The sequence below is a fragment of the Diorhabda carinulata genome, chromosome 5 (assembly GCF_026250575.1).
Source record: "Diorhabda carinulata isolate Delta chromosome 5, icDioCari1.1, whole genome shotgun sequence".
Lineage (NCBI taxonomy): Eukaryota > Metazoa > Arthropoda > Insecta > Coleoptera > Chrysomelidae > Diorhabda > Diorhabda carinulata.
In genome coordinates this window covers 14,066,602-14,088,888 of record NC_079464.1, presented here as the reverse complement: position 1 = coordinate 14,088,888, position 22,287 = coordinate 14,066,602, and the positions used below count along the sequence as shown (strand labels likewise).

At 33.3% G+C, this 22,287-nt stretch overlaps 1 protein-coding gene across 4 annotated transcripts in view; it reads right to left on the bottom strand.

Annotated features, from left to right (window-relative positions):
- Nucleotides 1-20,074, bottom strand: part of LOC130893721 (fasciclin-1) — a 34,444-nt gene extending 14,370 nt beyond the window's left edge. The window contains exons 1-8 of one of the 4 annotated variants that reach the window (XM_057800045.1): nucleotides 19,844-20,074; nucleotides 8,168-8,312; nucleotides 7,883-8,070; nucleotides 6,315-6,457; nucleotides 5,330-5,426; nucleotides 4,547-4,724; nucleotides 3,509-3,669; nucleotides 3,259-3,378 (exon numbers count right to left, since the gene is read on the bottom strand). In XM_057800045.1, the coding sequence (XP_057656028.1) occupies nucleotides 3,259-3,378; nucleotides 3,509-3,669; nucleotides 4,547-4,724; nucleotides 5,330-5,426; nucleotides 6,315-6,457; nucleotides 7,883-8,070; nucleotides 8,168-8,312; nucleotides 19,844-19,969 (1,158 nt within the window). In that variant the 5' untranslated portion in view covers nucleotides 19,970-20,074. The remainder of the gene's footprint in view (nucleotides 1-3,258; nucleotides 3,379-3,508; nucleotides 3,670-4,546; nucleotides 4,725-5,329; nucleotides 5,427-6,314; nucleotides 6,458-7,882; nucleotides 8,071-8,167; nucleotides 8,313-19,843) is intronic. The other 3 variants (XM_057800044.1, XM_057800047.1, XM_057800046.1) reach the window with 3 other exon arrangements.
- Nucleotides 20,075-22,287: the final 2,213 nt, after the last annotated feature.

The following is a 22,287-nucleotide window of genomic DNA, read 5'->3' as shown; positions in this document are numbered from 1 at the left end:
GACTCTGTAGCTCAATTACCTTGTATAAGTGAGACAAGTTAATCAGGTTTTAACACATTTTGACATGTTTGTTTACATACATTTCGCGTCGTTTTTCGCCCATGCTTTGTCAGTACTATCTCAGGTTTTGACATAAGAACAAGGGAATGAAAAATTTCCAAACGTAAATATAAAACGTTATCAGTATCTGAAAAATTACAACTTTTATCAGGTGCAGGGAGGCAATGGAAGTTTTAGAAACTTCACACAAGTATTTCGAAATGTCAAATATTAATAATTCTAGTATTTTTGATCAAATTTATTGTATCGAGAAACAGGTTTCAGCAACTAGCAATCAAGTACAAGCAAACATAATCGATTACTTTAAATCATAATCTATACCATAGTTATCAACATGAAAAAAATCTAGATTTTTCTAAAAGCTAATACGCAATAAGATAATATTTTGTAAACATGTGTCAGCATTTATTTTAATATAAAATAGGATCACTGTGAACATTATCCTACTGACTGCACCGGTTATATTTTCGATGTGCGAAAATTTATTTTTAAAAATTTATTAAACTCAAAATTACAATATTTTTACAACAGGAATAATTTCACAAGCGAATTAACTACAATTCATTACCAAGTGTTTACAGTAATCCTATTTATTATTAAAATAAATGCTGACACATGTTTACAAAATATTATCTTTTTGCATATTAGTTTGTAGAAAAATCTAGATTTTTCTTCATGTATATATATAAGTACGCTGAAGTTTATGACTTAAAGTGATTGGTTATGTTTGCTTGTACTTGATTGCTAGTTGCTGAAACCTGTTTCTCGATAGAATAAATGAATTGTGGTTAATCCGCTTGTGAAATTACTCCTGTTCATTCAACTTTGTAAAAATATTGTAATGTTTAAGAATAAATTTTCGAAAATATAACTGGCGCAGTCAGTAGGATAGTGTTTACAGTAAGCATATTTTATATTAAAATAAATGCTGAGACATGTTTATAAAATATGATCTTTTTGCGTATTAGTTTTTAGAATAATCTAGATTTTTGTTTTTTTCTTCGAGCAATACATTATGTACGTACATTCATAGCTACATTAAATTCATAATACCAAAAATACGCATTTTTGTCTTGGTCCCTTGAGATCCCAATTAACCAGGTTTTACTGTATATCTTAAGCCAAATCTGGGTACTGAGACTACCCAGCTGTTATCAAATGGTTTCCAACTGCGGTTTTCACAAAGGACAGACAGACAGAGTTTGATAAATCGTCTTTATTTCAGTTCTCTTTTAGACCTACGGTCTTTATCAAAAAATATTTTGATTTTTCTATCGAAAGAGATTTATAATCAAGAGGATTCAGCAAGAAAAAGACCTAAGAGTAAAAAGTTAAAAGAACCATTGATTTAAAATTATATATCGCGTATTAAAACTTGAATTTTCGTGTAGTTTATTGTACAAATTGAACCGGTAGTGGGAAGTCCAATTTTATTTAAAAATATATTTTCTACCAACCCTGTATTATAATTTCTACTATATTTACACCAATGCTGCCAATATTTACGCTTGTATCTATACTGTATGATAAGCAAGCTATTTATAGCGTTTATTAGCTAGCCAAGCTCGGATTTTCAGCTCTGAATACAAGGTGACTCATTTATAAATAAAGTAATTCTCTAATAGCATTAAATTTGAAATATTTAATTTTTTTCATATTACATTTTGTTCTTACAACAAAAAGACACGTGATTGTATTGGAAACAAATAATTGTTGACGTCTAGACCAACGTACACGATTACACTGCCTGATCGCGCATTTCGATAACCAAATTATTGTCTTCAGAGATTGAGTTTACCTCCAGTCTCTGATATTGAATTTTTTCAACATTTTTTTACACTAATCGGTACGAGCTTTGTTTTTGAGAGGTTCTCAAATTATACGATATCAAACACTTTTTTAAAAGCAAAATTTTGACGCAATTTTGAATGTATGCGAGTAGAACTATAAATTTAAGCACAGCATCGTAGTTTTTTGGTTGATCGACGGCTGCGGTTGGTTTAATCACATCATAGAAAATTATCACACCATTAAAAATGTCAAATTTTATGATGTAAATGTCAGTTTTGACATATTGACATCAGTGTTGCTGAATCTATAGACTTAAATTCATTTCTTAAAAAGAACATCATCCAGCTGCTATTTCTTCTCAGATGTTGATCTTCAACTGATTAAGCGTGGCTGGGTTATTGGAGTAGACTCTATTTTTCAAGTATCCCCACATAAAAAAATCCGGTGGTGTTAGGTCCGGACTTCTAGGCGTCCATGCAATGTCACCTCGGCGAGATATCAATTTCCCAGCAAACATCTGGTTAAACGACCGCCAATAAGGCATTAGAAGACATGTCGCACCATATTGTTGAAACCATCTCCTACGATTATAAACTTCGAATTGTTGCAGTTGCGGAAAGAAAAAATCCCTTAACATGGATATCGTTCAGAATTTACAGTGACAGTTTGTCCTTGTTGATTTTGAAAGAAATAGGGTCCGATAATTCCACGCGGTGATATGGCCGCCCAAACGGTCACTTTCGGCGAATGCAGAGGCTTTTGATGCTTGCCACGTGGGTTCTCTACAGCCCAGTAACGGCAATTCTCTCAATTGACATGCCCATTCAAGTGAACAGAATATTGTTGAAACTATGAAAGCGTTCGACAAAATGCGACGCAAAGAGGTTATTGGTTGATCGCTTGCGAGTCGATAGACCAGGATTACGTTGACCTGACGCTCTAACTTCTATGTCTTCTGTTCTTGTTGATCTTGGGCATCCCATAGGCTTCTGATTGAGACTGGAACCAGTAGCTTCGAACTTTCTGACCCACGATCCAATCACACTTTTCCTCGGACTCTGACTTATGTCATGTGATCCAAATTCACGTCGTACGCCTTTCCGATTCACCTTTTATACTTTTAACAAACGTTTATGATTTTTTTTTGGTACTAAACTCTCCTGAATCGATAATTTTCTTAAATCTATGGTACAAAATGACTCCAAAGTATACGTTGTGCAAAAATAATTGTTTTTGTTATCTTTTGTTAAAAAAAACAAGTTCCCAGCAGGTACGATTGTAGCAAGTTGAAACTTGTTTTTGATTGGAGCCACCTTGTAATCAATAAGCTGTACGACAACACGATACGACAATCACTTTGAATAATTTTGTTATTACTATAGTTTATCGATATATTTCAAAACATACAGGTTGTTGTATGAATTCGGGGAATCTCTGGTAGTAATCCGGCTCATAATCCTGGATATATTCGGGAATATTGTCGTGTCTAGCAACGTTACCAACGTTGCAAATATAATCCATCTGCTCCTTTAAATAAATTTAATGGGTAGTATCAAAGTTTTTTTTTCCTTTGGAATTTGAACGAAAATATATATTCAAATTATAACCTATCTTTTTATTGCTATGATTTTTTAATGTAAAAAAAAGATATACTTACTTCTAGTAACTTCCTCACGGAACTATCGACCACCATGAGTGGTTTTTGGATCAAGTGAACTACACCGTTCTTAACTGGAATGTTGGCTTTAACTATTTGCGCGAGAACTACGCCGGGGGTGTGATTACCGTCACCGAAAAGTGTGTGACTTTTAACATAATCTGTGAAATAATATGAAATTGATAACAGATAGAAAAAAACTAATTTAGGAAGATATTTTTCGAAATTATGTTTACTTTGGTGTGGTGAACAGTATTGCCTTGATGCTGAGAAATCCAGCTCCCATTGGTTCAACAATAGCTCCGAAAAACGCGAGAAGTGACTGTGAATATCTGGACAATGAAAAGAAGACTTGGAAAAGTTAGCCTGGAGTCGAGAAGGCCAGCTACTGACCCCAAATTAACCCCAGCTCATCAAGTCTACGATTTACTAGATTGAATTGAACTGACGGATAATAGATCTCCGTTCTCTACTTAGAGGAAAGTAGACTGTGCCTGCATGGTAGTGTTAGAAGAGGACGAGTCTACAGAAGATCTGGAGAAAAATTCGAGGAGTAACTCATAGAAGTAATCGTGACTTTTGGACGAGCTTGCCGGATGGTTTGGGCAGAAATTGCCATGGAGCTCCGTTCTCTTCTCAGACGAAAGTAGACTGTACCTGAATGGTGGTGTTAAAAGAAGACGAGTCTACTGAAGGTCTAAAGAAAGATTGTTGCCTAAAAGATAACGTGGCTTTTGAAGAAGATTCCCGGATGGTTTGGTCGGGTATTTCAATGGTAGCAAAAATCGAGTTGGTTTTTATTGAAACTGGTGGTTTAGCGGGGGTATCAATAGCGAATATATACTTAGAAGAAATTTTACGGGATCACGTCGTTTCAACGTCAAATTTATTCTAATACAGTACAATGCCCGTCCGCTTTCTGCAGGTTTCGTGCGGCAGTATTTACAGGATGTCGAAATGGCCAGCTCGTACCCCGGATTTAAATCCTATCGAGCATTTATGTAACGAACTTGAGTATAAGTATAAATTTTTACTTACTGACAATTTCCGAGCCTCTTTTTTCTTGGGTAAATGAAATGACTACCCTGATAGTATTGTCTCCGTTGGCGAGTGTTTGATATGGAACATCTTTTCTCGTTGGGGTTGTAAATAACACTTGTTTTGGTATCACATGACCATCGATTATTTTCTCGTCGATAGAAGCCGCCCTATCGTTCTACGACAAATGTAATAAATTAATCGGAATCAGCTGATTTGTAAATAAATAAACCCTTTAGTGACCCATATACAACAAAAATGGTTTGAATATGTTGGTCGATTGAATTGTAATTATTTTTGTTGCCAGGATCATTTTATCGTAAGTAGTTTTAATATTTTATAGTAATTAAGTTTATTATGCTCTGAATTTTCAAGTGATTATGTAATAATGTAACAGCTTAACCTATAAATGATTTATTCACTTTATTCTTAACTAATAAATAAAAACTGTATTATAACAGCACACACTACGTTTCTGGCAACAATAACCTCGTTATCATCAAGCAGTCAACTGCTTAATGTTTTTATTAAACCCATATTCAACAAAAATGGTTTAAAAGTGTTGGTCGATTGAATTGTAATTATTTTTGTTGCCAGGATCATTTTATCGTAAGTAGTTTTAATATTTTATAGTAATTAAGTTTATTATGCTTTGAATTTCTCAAGACATCGAGTATTTTTATGAATCAATTCTTTTCACTTACCTACATGCTATTCATAATTTTTATTATTGTGTTGGAGTTGAAAAAATATTGTTAATCAGAAATTTTATCGTTTACGTACCCCAAAACCCTCGTCAATTGGAATGAAAAAAGTATGTCCTCCTTCGTCCTTAAAGATGTCTTGTTTGCCTTTCTGTTGAACTCTCTGAAGAAAATTTCTGCAAATGGAACAGCCGTGGTTTGTAATAAATCAAGCTATTAAGTAACGAGACTAGCGATGCTACAGACAAGCACGCATTCGTCAAAGCAGTGTAGCCGTGGCCATCGTTTGTATACGTATAAATCAACGGATTATCGTGAAATTTCACATGAAACTTGGAGAAACCGCAAGTCATAATTGTTTATCGCGTCCACGTGTTTTTGAGTAGAATGAACGTTGTCAAGATGGCCGAGAAGATGATTCACGTTCTGATTGCCCTTCCACGTCAAAAACGGTTGAAAAACCGAAAAATTCGATTCGATTTGACCTTCATCTAAGTATAAGAATGTGTGCGGCAAATTTTAACATGGGAAAAGTGTGAGCAAAGCCTCCTTAAAAATCGGCAAATCGGCATTAAATAAATAAAATTTGAGTTTGTTTTCATGATCCAGCAAGCTAGTTTTTGTACATTCGAGAGATTGGTACTAGTGGTATTCAAATTAGTTCTAATGCCTAATATGTGTTAATTGGTGTCACAATTACCGTTCACATCCATAGTAGGATCTTTGGATTACAACTTCGAGTCCTCCATGCGAAGCTTCTGCATACCTTTTGAGGTTTGTTACTATCTAGTATGAGTCCCATATATTTGTTTTCCACTCAATGTCTTGTCCATCTATCTTGATGGGCTGAAAGTCCAAATAGACTTATCCTCTTAGAGGACCATCAAAATAGTGGGAACCTTCTAATTGGTGATTTGTGACACCACTTTTTATTGAATTAGAAGAATGTTCACCGTTTTTTGTGACTTATGGTCATTATAATCTACTTGGTTCGGGCGAACAAAACTATTCAATATTCTTCATTTAAAACGGTACTAAATTTTGTAAACTAGTGTAATATTTACCTAATTCTAAACGGCGTTTGACTATTCTCAATAAACGAATCATAACTATATAAAAATTCCCAAGCCGTTGGATTGTAAATTCGATTTGATACAGAACTCGGCGATATCGTTGGACTCAAAACTTCGTCAATTTTATGGAGCACCTGCAACAACAATTCAATAAATCGAAGACACATATAATATAAGTTATCCCCAGTTACCCCAAAAACGAAATGGAAAAGGTGAGATAACAGGCATTATCAGGAAATTTGAACATAGAAAAACTATGTGCAGGTTTGTCCATCCAGAAAACGTTGGTTATGCTCCGATTAAGGCAATAGACCAATCAAAACCCGAAAAGTGAAAATTATTAACGGCTTGTATTAACCGAGTTTACAACGTTTAAACGAAAAAAATCGAGCAAAAACCATCGTATTTGCTTCAGAGGAAAGCGTTGTTTCATCATGCAATATTCCATCTGACCAATTCGTTATAGATATCGTGGAAAATTCGTTGGATCGTCAAAATTTTACAGCGACATTAGCAGATAATGTCTATTTAGAGGATTTATGTAATGCAATGTTATATTTTTAATTTCTAACGTCCACAATTTCCTCCATTAATTATCTGGAGTAGTCACAGGACCTCCCACAATTGGATCATCTTCTAATAATTCTAATCCCCAGCTGAACAAATCAATTTTTAATTGTTGAAAATGTACAGAAGTAAATTTAAATCCGCAGATAATTTTTCATTTAGATTAATTATTTAAAATGAATTCGTTGAAGATAAAAAACTGAGGAAAATGTCAAATAATGGTGGATATCGTATTAAGATTGAAGTTACATCCACCTTATTCTCCTGTTTTAGACACAAGTGATTCCTGGTAAATGAGAACACTCAATTTGGTTTCCAAAATGGATTGAGTACACGTGGAGCATTGATTTAGAAATCAAATTCTGGTTAAAAATGTGAGAATATGACACACGACATTTATAAATGTACTGTCGATTTTGGAAAAACGTTCGATCAAGTTGAACTGGAAAAAGGTGATAATTATATCCGCGCCAAACTTCCCCTGAGATTGAAATAAGAGGAATAAGTCAAGGGTGCATTCTACCCACATTGTTTTTAAATTTGTACTCTGAAGAGATAATCAATGAAGTTTTTTATGAAGATATCTTATTGAATGGAAAATATACGCTACGTTTATAATATTTTTTTCAAAAAATAGCTCGTTCGAAGGCTCCCAGACCGTCTGCCAGACAAAAAATATTGAATACATAGATCAAGTAGGAAAATTTATAATAATTAATAAAGAAAAAAATGGATAAAATCTTAGTGCGAAGGTCAAATCTATTGCAACCACGATTTCAACTTTGATCCGCGTACAAGGAAAAGGATAAGGAAAAGCGCAGATGCGTGGATTCTTACAGAAAATCTGCTTAAACGTTTGGAAGCATTTGAGACGTTGGTTTATCTTCCAACTTTTAAGGTTCCAACATAAATGTATCAACCATCAAATGATTTCTTGTAGCTCGAAATATGTAGCGTAACCCTCGTATAATATTAAAAGAATTTTTAAGTACCTGCAATAAGTTCGTACCGGAACTTTTTACGTTCGATTGACTGACCAATATTCTCGCGTTGTTCACGTATATATCATTGTGGTAGCTTCCAGTGACATGAGTTATCCAAATCGGCGGACTTCCTGACAGCTCCGTCAACAGAGATGTATAAGAACTGCCTAGTTGATCAGTAGTCTTCGGAATGTTAACTATGTAAATAATTATGAGAATTAGAAGAAATTTTAAGCTTATTACTTCAGTTGTATACTGCCCTGGTATTATTTTGACTTAAAAATTGATACTCACGCATATGATACAAAACTAATGGTTCGATTTCTCCCTTAACTTCACCCAATTTTTGGAAAGCCGCATTGATAGGCGCGAATATGGTACATTGTTTATTTCCCAGCGTGAAGTTCGCCGATTTTGATGGTTCCATGTAAGCATAGAACTGTAAATAGAAAATTAAATATAATAAAATAATTTCGATTAGAAGATATGACAACCTTGCATTATGTTAACAATTTGATCTTAAAACTAACTTCATTCCATCAATTCGAAAGGATTAGTTCCTTCTAGTCTTGTCGTTATTCCAGCAGTGTCAAGGACCTGGATTACCTCTAGATATTTTGTAACTATGAAACAGATACAATTGTGAGGAAAAAATCTACCCAGAAGACACTTCTGTAATCGCAAATCACAAGCAAAACTTCAGAAAAACACGAGAAGTGTTAGACAGTCAAAAAAAGACTTGAGGCAACTATCCTTGAGTCAAAATGGCTAGCTATTGGTCCCAAATTAACCTCAGCCCAATGAGTAATTCGTTTACAATTCACCAGAACCATGGGACTCCACTATCTTCTCGAACGAAAGCAGAATGTGCTTGCATGGTACAGATAGAAGATAACAAGTCTAGAGAAGACCTGGAGAAAGATTTGCGCAGTGTCGCATTATGGACACGTGGCTATTGGGGTTTCTGGTAAGCATCACGTTATTACCCACGCAAGTTTCATCGGCGAAAACTTCGTCCTCATGCAGGACAATGCTGAATCCAAATACTGCTACAGTAGTATTTATATGATATCGAAATTGCAGCTTTGGATTGGCCATGTTTTATCGGATGAACTTAACCAGAAAAGTTTGGTCAAGAAATTCAGCCACAAAATCGGACCGCTCACTAAAGAATGGGATTAGATCGAACTAGATTCATTATTATGGCCATGAGAGAGAATTTTATTGATTGATACCTGTAGTTTTGGTAATATTGTTTCAAAAGGTTGCTAAAGGATCAATATGTATAGGAAAGTTCCTAATACATTGCATTGTAGCATTCCTGCATTAATGTTCTTAAGATCAAAGTAGGTTGTCTCTGGTCCATTCCTAATATGAAATATAAAATTTTGTTTCAAACCCTGAAGCTAAACTTGATCAAATGTCTGTTCGACATCAAGAAATATATATTTTAGTTAAAAAAAATACATTGATTAGTTTTATTAGTTTAGCTCTTCATTTTTTGATAGTTGCATTAAAACTTCATCAATAATTAGAGCAAATTCGGGGTTTTTTCTAGGATTCATAATTCCTTTAATCTCTTTAAGAATTTATTTAGAAGATGTGACTTCAATTTCTGCTTGTTGATGTGCTTGTCTTTGGTCAATATCATCGTCTCCTTTATTTAGCTGAAAAGTGTCTTGTAGATATTTTAGTCTTTTTTGATCTTGCTTAGATGAAATTTACGTTTTTTGAGAATCTATCGAACTCTAAGTTTTTTATATAGCAGTTACATGATCGATTAAATGTCGTCAGATCCAAAAATAGCCTCTTTAACAGAATCATTTTGGATAAAACCATCACTATCATCCTTTTTATTTGAACAGAGCCATTTTGTTAAATTTTGTCGATAACTGTCATACAAATATTGCCAAAGCCAAGAGGATATGACAAGTCACACTTATTTTATTATATAGATCATCAATTATATATTTATCTTATGGCTGTACTATGTAAGAGTCAATTAACAGTTTACATTTAACAATTAATTGGCTTGACAGGCATGGGGGGTTGAGGCCAGTGTTTTGTATCATAAGAGACGAGGATTCTAACACGGCAGCTTTTGTTAACAAAACAGCTCGAATCCTGGCATCGAACACCTATAAGAAAAAAGAAGTTCCACATGTCTCTAGTTATTGCCACGTCTGGTATTTGTTTATTTCAAGTTTGGCAGTTATTTTATAGATTATAATATCGGTAAAAGTCATGGTAAAAGTTAAGAACTCGTTCTATAGTTATTGTATTGTACTAAAATTCTATAAGAAGAGAATCAAATACAGTTCAGAGACATGACAAAACCTTTGTCCTCAACTAATGTAAAATCTTGATTAGATGCAAAATATGCAATCATCATGAATTCCAGAAGAATAATCAGGATCTTAAAGTGCTTTAGGAACACAAAACAAACAGGATTTTTATTCCAATCACAACACCTTCTGATTGGACCTCGATGAATCCATTTCACGTCACGACCAATGATGAGGTGTTTGTATTTTGAAGGCTTATTTTGCACTCTTTAATAATCCTTTTATACAATTAAAAAAAAACGTGAAAAACAATTGATGTGGGTGGGAGTGTGTTTCATTTGGAGTTTTTTCCAAATAAAAATAAAAAAAATAAACAGGGATGCCAAGATAATAAAAGCAGCGTGTCGTTTAAGGTTTCTCAACGACTAATTTTTGCGTTTGAATCTGAACCGAATTCGAAGTATTTATAAATTCATTTCTCAACATATTTACGAATAATACAATTTTTAATAATTTATTTCTTCTTAACTAAAATCCAGATCGATTCTATGAGTGTCTACCGAAATTTTAGAATCGATATTAGAGCAGGCGAATCCCCAACCGCGTCATCATGGCGCCGATCATCGTGACGCCTAACGCAATATTGGGAGCGACCCCATATTGCGGTCGTCTTGGATACAATACACCGAGTTCTTTGCTCCTAAAAGTTGCCATAATTCTATGAGTTTACTTGGCATTGTACGACTATAGAGCTAGTGCCCTAGATTTTTGTACGAAAAACAGATAGAGTTTCCAGATATCGAACATCAATCAAAATATGACCCGAGCTCAGGTTTTTTTTGGGTTATTTAAACCGAGGATAGAATTATTTTTTCAAATTTAACCATTATAATATGTAAAGCTTTGAAATTAAATGTTTTGGTAGAGAAACGTTAATAAAAACATGGTAGAAAAATATAAAATGGTCATAATTCCAAGATTAACAAAATTTTCTATTTAATATTTTTTTGTGTGAAACAAACATAAATCGCTAAATTACCAAGATACTTTATAAACACACAGTGTATTAAAGTACGAGGTTTGTTACTTGAGTTTTGAGATATGGCAACACTGATGTGAATATGTCAAATCTGACATTGACATAATAAAATTTGACATTTTTAATGGTGAACGTACTCGGAACGTGTTGTTATACAATTATATAATTAGTTTTTTTTTAATAATTTTTGAAATAAAAATAAAAATTGACGTTTTGTTAGTTTTTTTTTAATAATTTTTGAGAGATTGATAAACAAGTGACGTTTCATTTTTATTTGTTAGGTAGAAAAAGTGTATTAAGTTCGTGTAGCTCTGACTAATTTTTATCTATTGAAAATTCCACATTGATATATCACCTAATTATTCCGAACGTAACCATGACCGCCTAATGTTGATTTCAGAATAAGTTCGATGTTACCATTTCCGCCCAACCGTGATAAAATTTGTTTTGTGTCTCGAAATTTTAATTAAAAAATAATTATAACAAGTGCAAGAACCGTTTTAACGTTTTTAACATAAAGCCAGGTTCATGGTTCGCGAACAGTCAAAATTAGTTTCAGTATTTCACATGGTAATCGGTATACGACTTTTAAAAGAATAAATTGAGTTTTTTTCTTTCATATATATCAAATTCTAAACAAAATACTTACGACAGCGATCTCTATATTAGGTTAGGTTAGGTAAAGTTAGGTTAGGTTAGAATGTTAGTTATGTAAGGTTGGAATAATTTGGGATTTTGTGATTTTTTCATCACATTTTCTAAGTATGACTAATTCAAAATTGACGTTTTACTTAGTTTTATGGGATACTAAATTATTCAATAAAAAATTTTCATTTTTGCAGATCAACTTTTATAAGTTAAATTTGGTCAAAACTTCCTTTTTTGACATTTTTTTGGTTAAGAGTTTTTTGAATTTATTTCGATTACAATTTCTTGAATTGTTTTGATGTAAAATTACATTTTCTGAGCTAAATCAGTACAAAAATTTATGTTCGCTTCTCAATTTGGTCCAAATTAGGTGTTTCCACATTTAATTTGGTTGAAAAGTTGTTTTTATAAGTTAAATTTGATCATAAATTCCCTTTTTAACATTTCTTTGGTCAAGAAGTGGGCTTTTGTAACTTAAATTTTTATCAAAAATTCGCTTTTCCTCGTTGAATTTCTCAGAAATTGTCTATTTTGAATTTATTTTGGTTAATATTACAATTTTTTGAATTGTTTTGATGTAAAATTACATTTTCTGAGCTAAATTACCTAGTACAAAAATTTATGTTCGCTTCTCAATTTGGTCAAAATTAGGTGATTCCACATTTAATTTGGATGAAAAGTTGTTTTTATAAGTAAAATTTGGTAATAAATTCCCTTTTTTACATTTCTTTGTCAAGAAGTAGGTTTTTGTAACTCAAATTTTTATCAAAAATTCGCTTTTCCGTCTTGAAGTTCTCAGAAAATGGCTGTTCTGCACAAAAATTACATTTTCCTGGCTTAATTCTGTTCAAAATTACATTTTCTTCTTTGAATCAGTCAATTTTTTTTCTTTTTTCCCAGCTAAATTTGGTCAATAATAGATCATTTTGCATTTAATTTAATTAGAAAGTGATTTTTATAAGTTTCATTTGGTCAAAAATTAGCTTTTCTTTGTTTTATATACTCAAAATTGACTTTTTCATGTTTTTTGAATTTTGTTTAATCAAATTCTGAATTGAATTAGTTAGAAATTGGCTCTTCTAGCTTTAATTTAGTTATAAATTGTTTTTTTCATTTTGTAATTATCAGAAATTGGCTATTTTAGCTTAATTTAACAAAAATTATATTTTCTTTGCTTAACTTGGTTAGAAATTAACTCTTCTAAGTCAAATCAGTCAGAAATTTTCTTTTCTAATCTTATTTTTCCAAAAAAAGCTTATCTACCTTAAATTTGTCCAAAAATTAGCTTTTATTTGTTTTAAACAGCCAAAAAGTCGCTTCTTTGATCAAAAAGTGTAAAGGATTGCTTTTTTGTGAGATTAATGTGGTCGAAAATGGTTTTTTTAATTGAAAGTAGCAGAAAACGTATTTTTTACTAACAATTTTTTCAAAAATACAATATTCTACGCTCAATTCAGACTAAACGTACCTTTTGGCATTTCTAACACTCAACTATGTCAAAAATTCTTCGGAACTTGGAAAGGAATTAATCCTGAAACTATTTCCATGAATATATTTGAACTCCCAACGTTTTTGAAAGTTGTAAAGTATTTTTTGGAGAAACGCTGTATATGCTTATAAATTAGACACATCATTAATTTAAATGATTAATTAGTTATTGATTGATTGCGTCAACTTTCAGAAAATTAATTAACACTCCATTATCACTTAGTAATACGTTCTAACGAACTGCCTTAAATTATTAATCTAATTTTAACCACTTTCAGACAAAAACTAATTTAACAACAACCCAAGAAAAATCATATAATACAAAATATTAGAAAAAATTCCAAAAGGGATCAAACTCTCTCCTACTCTTCATAAGTCTATTTTTTCTATTCTTTCGTTCACTGCAACCCCTTAATTTAATTTTGACATCTCAAAAGAGGTTTCTTCATTGTGACCCTTCTACGCACCCCGTAATTCCATTCTGAGGTTTTTATATATTTTTCTCTAGGTTTCTGAAGCTAATTATTATCCCCAGTTTCTAGTTCTTCCCTTTTTTATTTTTTATCATCCTATCCTATTATTTTCGTGAATGTTTGGCTTCTGGTTGGTTCCCTCCAAGTCTCCAACAGCTGCTAGCATTCCTGAACTTATTTTGCTTCAATTGTGCTTTTCTAGTAATGATATCTGATGATATCTTTCGTCTTGTTCATTACTCATAACATCCGAATTCTAGGGGATGAAATCCAGATGAGAGTGCAGTGGCAAACTTATGTACGTCAGGGTTGACTAAAGGATAATTTTCAACATTCTTCTGCCCAGACTTGGGCCATACTTTCTTCGTGTGATGGTCTCTACTGTCCCATTTACAAATTAAATTGCAGTAGCCCAAGCAAAAAGCTCTAAAATCACCAAAAATTTTCCAAAAATGTTGGCTGATAACAAGTTTGGGTACTGAACGGTGTGTTTGGACTTGGTCGTTATGTCTATGTTTGAATCAAACAAAAATAACAATCATTTACATGATTTTTTGGTTCCGTCCGAATCTTTGGTACACCAAAAGGCAAATGACTAAATTCTTGTTCAGCCCAACCAAGTAGGAGTCTCATACACGTTACACAACATATATTTGGAACCCAGGATTTGTCTTGGTGGCGCACGGGAAAACGAAAATGGTCTTAATGGTATTTTTCATTTAATGACGAAAATTTTATTTATTAAAGTGAACAACGTCACGTCTTATGATTCATTCCCTACCGACTTCTGTTTCTTTAACTATTATATTAAAAACAAACTTAAAACGATCTTGAAAATCATTTTACTAAATTGGATAAATTAAAGACAGTCGCAGCTGCTCGTTCGCTTTCCGTCCGTTATTGTGGTTGATTAGACATAAACTTCATTGATAATTATACCCTCATCTAATAAAAATTAATTGCTACCCAACTCGTAACTCTTCCGAATGGTAGAAATATGAATATTAATTATTTATTCGCAAAAAAACACAATTTAGAACTAAAAAATACTATATGATTAACAGCATTCATTTTTTTTTTATTTAAACCAAATTACCGTGTTTGATTGTTTGATTGGGGTTAATTTAGTATTGTCAACCTCTAAATTGGTCGTAATTACCTCAAACGCCTCATGCCAATTGTGCTAACCTTCATTTTCCATAATTTGGAAACTTATTTAGGTAACCATGCCAACCACCCTCTTCATAGTAGCTTTCTTGACCTAAGAAAGGTTTTAGGTGTTTACCAGGAATGTTCTTTCTTTCCGTACATCAACAATACAGCAACGGATCACCACCGATCTTGAAATTATTATGAATACCACCATCATCGCAAATTCGTTTGTCGGGGTTGAGATTGGGAGCAATATGTCCTGGTGTAGTCACGTGGTCGAACTAGTTGAGGCAGCTTTACCAAAAATTTGGAGCGCTCTCTAAGACTAAGTCTATGTATTGATGATACGTTTGGAGTTCGGCTCGGCTCATTACAGAATTCGATTTATGGAGATGACCAAACATTTAGACAGTTTATAGCATAGAAAAAAGGTCCCTGTTTTACCGACACTACCGCTGCAGATACTCCGTCCAACATAAACATCGAGTTGGCCTGCAGACGCCCAGAATGTCAATTTATCGAAACCGAATCATTTGGTTTTCCGCGCACTGCAATTCGTAGATTTCTAAGATACATTTGATGAAGTGAATGAAGAACAGATTATGTATTACAAATTTTCACTTCCTTTATAAATTTGCGTTGAAAAAATAGACCGGAAGGAACTACTACGTATTAAACTAATTTCATCGAAACTTCTGATGCGAAGAACCGTTTTCGAATTGTTAAAATCTCTCGTTTAATAAAATTATCATTGAGCGAATTTTTATGATTATATATAAAAAAAAAGAAATTTCATACTTTTTCATTTTTGTTGACTGATATTCGATTCCCTAAGTCTTCCGAATATTTAAACGAAGTTTGTCAATAAATCTTTGTCGATTTTGTAAGTGTACAGATTTAACGTTAAACCAAGCAGGTGCTTTTTTGAAATACGAGGTCAGGCTATTAAATAACGAAACTGCGCCTCTAGAGGGCGCTCTATACGGGTAGATATCTTGTCTATACACGTCTCAAAACACGTTTCCGTCACTATTATAGTATTTGTGCAGTAGCGGTTTGAAACGAACGTATCGTTAAATTAAAAAAAAAACTTCGACTGAGTGCTATAACTTGTTACAAAAGGCCTATGGGGACAACTATCCATTTCGTGCGCTTGTTTTTCAGTGGTTTAAGCGCTTTAGTAAGGACCGAGACAGCATTGAAGATGACCAGCGTCAAGATCGCCTTGTGACCGTTTCAACAGTAACCGAAATCAACCAAATTGCACGTGCAGATCGTTCAATGAGCATCCGAATGATTGACGAGGATCCGATTTGAGTCGATGGAACTGGTAAAGTAAAAAACTCTTAGAGCTCCTGAAGGCACTCACCAAACAAAACTTCCAGCACAGCTTCGATCAATGGAAAATAAAACCCAGTTATTTAATAGCCAGACCTACTTTAATAACGTAATTAGCAACGCCTTCGCTACAATATCGACGGTTTTGGGAAAACCGAACATTTTTTGGGTAAAAAATCCTTTCGTAAGAAATTCATGAAAATTTTTGTTTTTTTGTAGAAAATTTCTTAAACTACATTTTTGATCGCTTCACTTTTTCCGAAATTTGGCCTAGATTTCGAGTTATTTGCCAGAAAATCAGCGACTAATTATCGTGTGTTTTGGCTCTAATTGATCTGTATTCACTGGACTATCATCTCTAATCGAGGCGAGAACTTTGTCAAGCATTTGAATGAAAGATTTCGAAGAAATGTGGCTCCGACAGTAGACAAAGTTCTTACCTCGATTAGAGATGATAGTCCAGTGAATACAGCTCAATTAGAGCCAAAATCCCCGAAAATTTTCTGGATTTACGTAGTTCTGAGGGTACGTTATCGATACAGTAAAAGTTTACATCAAAATTTTGATTACCAAGTGATATATTTCAAATTTTCAAAATTTCGAATTTTGCAAATAACTCGAAATCTATGCCAAATTTCGAAAAAAGTGAAGGGATCAAAAAACAATCCCGTTGGTGTTGTTTTCCAAAAAAATTTACGACTCTAAATTTTTTAGCAAATGCAACTGAACAGTTGAGATTCTAACGAGTAAAACGCACTCTCTTTCGTTCCGAAATGTTGAGCCTTCGAGGAGATACAGCAGCCCTTTTTTCCTCAGCCCTCAGACTCTGACCTTTTTTGTAGAAAATTTCTTAAACAACATTTTTGATTGCTTCACTTTTTCCGAAACTTGGCACAGATTTCGAGTTATTTGCGGCCAAAATTTTGATGTTAACTTTCACTGTATCGATAAAGCACCCTGAGAACTTTGTTAATCATTTGATGTGAATCATTATAATTTTAAAATGAATTCCGGCATTTTAAGCTAAATAGAATTAAATATAATGAAAATAGGATAAAATAATAAATAAAAACAATTGATTAAATCCGATATATTTTTTTTTTATGAATAGAATAATAGCAGGTGTTTGTGACCCTTTTGTTAAGGCGAAGCCCTACCTGTTCACAATGACTCATTATTAAAAACGTCATCTGTTCGGCGACGACGCCGACGTAGATACACACGAACTTAACAGGAAATAATCGTAAACTAAACTATTTAAAAAAAAATTATATTTAAAAGTATTTAGAAGAAACATTTATTACATGCTGTATGAAAATGTATCTACTCCTATTAGGACGGTCTTACGTATATTTTTATTTCCTGTACCGTAAATTGGACCTGTACAATTGAGATATAATGGTCGGTGATAATTTCAATATCAACAGAGCAAATAACAACCAGTTGATTCACTAATAATTTGATTCGTTCCATTCCTTATTCGAAACTCTTTCAAGTATATTTGACATTTCGTTTTCATTATTTTCATCAATCTATTAAGAAAATTAGTATCCTAATCTGATGTAAGATCATGTATACAACGTATTTTCGATAAAGTTCCTAAAAAGACAAATCCCAATCCAAACTTTTCAAGAAATTTACACCTCGACTTTCCTGGCAATTAAAATAAAACGGAACTACGAGAGTTGCTACTTAAATTTTGAAATATGGCAACACTGATGTGAATATGTCAAATCTGACATTGACATTATGAAGTTTGACATTTTAAATGGTGAACGTATTCGAAATGTGTTGTCATACGAGTGTTTTTTGAGTTGTTTACAGAATCTTGAAACATTTATCTTGGTTAAAAAATGGACTCGACTTTTGGCGATGAAGCACTATCTCGACACACTGTGTTTCGCTGGTTTTCCGATTTCATTCGTGATCGCACTTCGTTACAGCATGAATTTCGTGAAGGTCGTCCAAAATCGTCTGTTGTGCCAAAAAACAAACATAGCTAGTGTCGATTGATGCAAAGAATAATCAACTTGATGGCTCTTTCAAGACGATCCAAATCCAAGAAAAGTTGTTCGCACACGAATCACCGTTCTATTAAAATAACGTAGAACGATCAATTCTCTATGGTACACCAGCATTGGTTTGCCAGTAGTGATGGTAAAAACCAGGGAAACCAATCGTAGAAGACGAATGATTTTTCACCACGATAAACCGAAATTTCACGTATAAATTTAAACAAAAACGTTTTTTAACACTCCAGATAAAAAATTGATGAGTCATCCGCCTTACAGTCCATGTTTAGAACCCAATGATTTCTTCTCATTCCAGCAGATCAAATATTAATTGCGAGATCAATGTTTTTCCATACCTTAAGAAGCGTTCAAATCACATGTTTTTGAGGTTCCAATAAGGTTCATTCTTGTTTTGGAATCCGTCAATGATTTAATTCTTAGTGGACATACATTTCCAACTGTTTATGGGGAATACTGTCTCATAACCCACTTAAACTCAAGATCTGGTCTCCAGTGATTACCATATCTTCCCTGAAATTAATAAATACTTGGGAGGGACGCTAATTTCATCGGAGAAATATCCACGTATTCAGAAAGTTACATAAATTGAGATCGAAGAACTTGGTGGCATTAAATTTATACCACATCCAGTATTTAATCCGGATCTTGTACCGGCAGATTACTAATTATTCAGATCCGTCGAAAAAATTTGAATCCAAACCTTACAAGTCAAGTTTAAACCTCAAACGTCAGTTTAAACTACAGATAACGTTTCATAGATGGCGTTTATTGACGATATTCAATTTAAACGTAACCGGGTGTCTGTGGATAGTTTAAACTTTCTAACTTTTCTAAATTGTTATATATAGGGTTTTGGTGGATTGATTGAAGATTTCTACTTTATATTTGATGAAATCGACGATGATTATGAAGAAATTATTAACATCGTCGACGAGCCTAAAAAAAACAAAAAGTTGTTCGTTCTATAGTGAATAATTAGAATTTACCCTATTTCTTAAATTTTCTGTTTGATCTTTACTGTTAATTTTATCATTAAATTCCCTTGACAACTTCTCCCAATATTTTTTACCGTATCACCCTTTTTGGAGTCGACTGTTTCTATGTAATTATTTACAGTGTTAAACAAAAGTACTTCTACATAAAAATGGCTTGATTTTCTTTGTTTTTGTTCGTTTTTGTTTACACAACTATCTTAAACAAATATCGGAACAAATTCTGTGATTAAACCTGTTCATTATCGGTTTAAATAAGAGTTCAAACCTTGGTTTAACCTTTGGTTGCAAAATTGACCCTAAGTACATCATTTTGATCGACTATACGTATTACATGCTTCGGTTGTTTCGGTTTTTAATTAACCAAAGTTCATATTAGTATTTTCGTCGATTTTTATGCACAGGTTTTCCAAACTTATATAATTCCACCCTTTATTTTAACACCCTTCAGTTATTTAATCAATTTAATGAGGGTAACCTTGACCACGACGTTACATACAAACAAAACAAAATTAAACACACCTGAGATATATCAGGATCATTCTTCATTATTTCATCTAGTCTCTGTCCGCTTCCTAGCGTTATTCCTCCGATAAATAATGCGATCCAACGACTCCATAATGAGATCATGTTGATCCGAACGCACATTTAATTATTCTCCTACTCTTTGTGGAGGTTCGTTGACACAAATTACCGTCGCGAGTTACGTAACCGTTTGCACCGTTCGATGGTCTGTAATCCACTGAAGTGACGGACGTCGCCTGCTATAACATCATCCCCCACTGCGCGTCGTTCTTCGGCGTTCGGAAAATCCGCGCAGTCGATTTTCCCTAGATAGGTAATAAATTTAATATCCGGAAAAATCCGGGTATATGAATATCATTCGCTTGTTGATTCTTCTACGTAAAAAATTAACTTGTCAAATTTGGTAAGGAAAATCGAGAAATTATCTACGTATACTTTTTGGGGTAAGAGAACCCCCCCAAAAAATGTAAAGTACAAAAAATTTTTTAGTATTAACAAACTAGAAGAATATACAAGGGCATTCATTGATAATGGTACATATTTTACATTGAAAATGCTAAGATACAGGTAGTCAAAATATAAAAGTTAGTTTGGTCAGTTTCTTTAAGACTACTTACAGTAAGATGTAGTATATCGTGCAGCAAAGACTCATGCTACTGTTTTTACAATAAAGACTGACACTGCTTAGTTCTGTTTGGACATAAAACAACACCATCACCGGAAATTCGCTGGTTGGGTGTTTAGACTGGAAGCAATATCGATACGTCCAAGGTAGCTTCACAAAAACTTGGTGCCCACTTTAAGACCAAAAAGCTATATGCTCCGGAACAGCTTCTTATCCCCTACAAGGTCCAGATTCATCCATCTTTGGAGTGTTTCTTGCACATTTGGAGATCGGATCATATCCTGAGAATGATCTACTCAATTCAGAAGAAAGCAGTTCAGCTTATGGGCGATCCAGAAATGACCAGAAACTTGGATAGCTTAGAGCACAGACCGCACTATGTTTTAGCGATACTACCGTGTCCAACGCTCTTCCGAGCTGTCCGATATAATCCTACGTAGAGCACCTACTGGAACGTCTTCCCCGAATCATACAGCCTACAGAAGTTCGGGATCAATATCCACAGGTATCTCCTCGCGGTAGGGCCTTGTGCTTGATTTTTACTTAAAAAAACACATTCCATTAATCCTCCACTGTTAAACAATGACTTCAAGTGGATACGAAGCAGGACAATTCACATTACCCCTGTATCTCTAAGGTTTAGGTATGGGAAAGTCTAGATGAATTTGCTTTATTTTTCAGTGGTTCTATTTAAAAAAAATAAAGAAATTTGATATTTATGAAGTTAAAATTTTGAACACTTTTTATACACATCCTGTATAAAATGAAAAATTTTTCAACATAGATTCAAATATTTTCCCATATACAGATAGTTTTAACTCGCCGTGGAACACCCTGTATATTACTACCACTACAACATCTCTTTAGTATCTGAAGACGAAGTTCGGGTTATCGAAACGCCCCTAATACCGAGTGCTGATTTACTGGTAATATGTTAAGTACCGATCATCAATTCATCTTAATTATAAATATTTGATTGATAATGAAATTTTAAACACATTGTATAATAATACAGATAAAATAATTTTTCCTTTATACACCCTGTGTATTATCCGATGATAATTTTATTCTAGTCAATGTCTAATACTATAAAATATTCAGTCGTTTATTTGCTTTTAAGTTCGAGGGTAATTTTTTTTTTCTTGAAGCGAATAAGTCTATTAAAACTTAGGGGATGTATGCGTGACTAACTGCATTTCTATTCCGCCCGCCCTTTCGATAACAGAAATAGATAACTGGAAAGTGCATTATGCCTAGTTAAATCAATACGGTGAAAATACAAGTTTTTAATCCCTTCGTTAAAAGACACTCGTAGGGGTTGTTTTTATACTATTGTAAATTTACAATAGGATAAAATTTCATATAATTTATGTTCTCTTGACATTTCACTATATCAATTTCAGTATAAAGTAGTTTTGTATGAAGAATTATTTAGAAAATAAATATTATTCAGTGTCGTTCGCAATTACACACCAAAATGTATAGTAGTGACCAGATTCGTACTAATAATAAAAAAAATCGAAAATAAAAAAGTCTGGCATAATTTAGTCTGATTTTGATAACAATCGATGTTGCAACACTGAAGATCGATGCAGCACGGATACCAATGTTTACAATGTAATTTCCCAGTCTTCGAGTAATGATTTCACGCACATTTATGATTTAATTTGGGGGAACTTTGACAAAATCGAATTTTAAGAAAAACTCCTCACCGTCGGTTTCGTAGACATGAAGAAATTCGAGAGTCGCTTCCACACGTTGACAGATGCAGCACAGTTACCAACGTTTTGAATCTAATTTCTCAGTGTACGAGTAA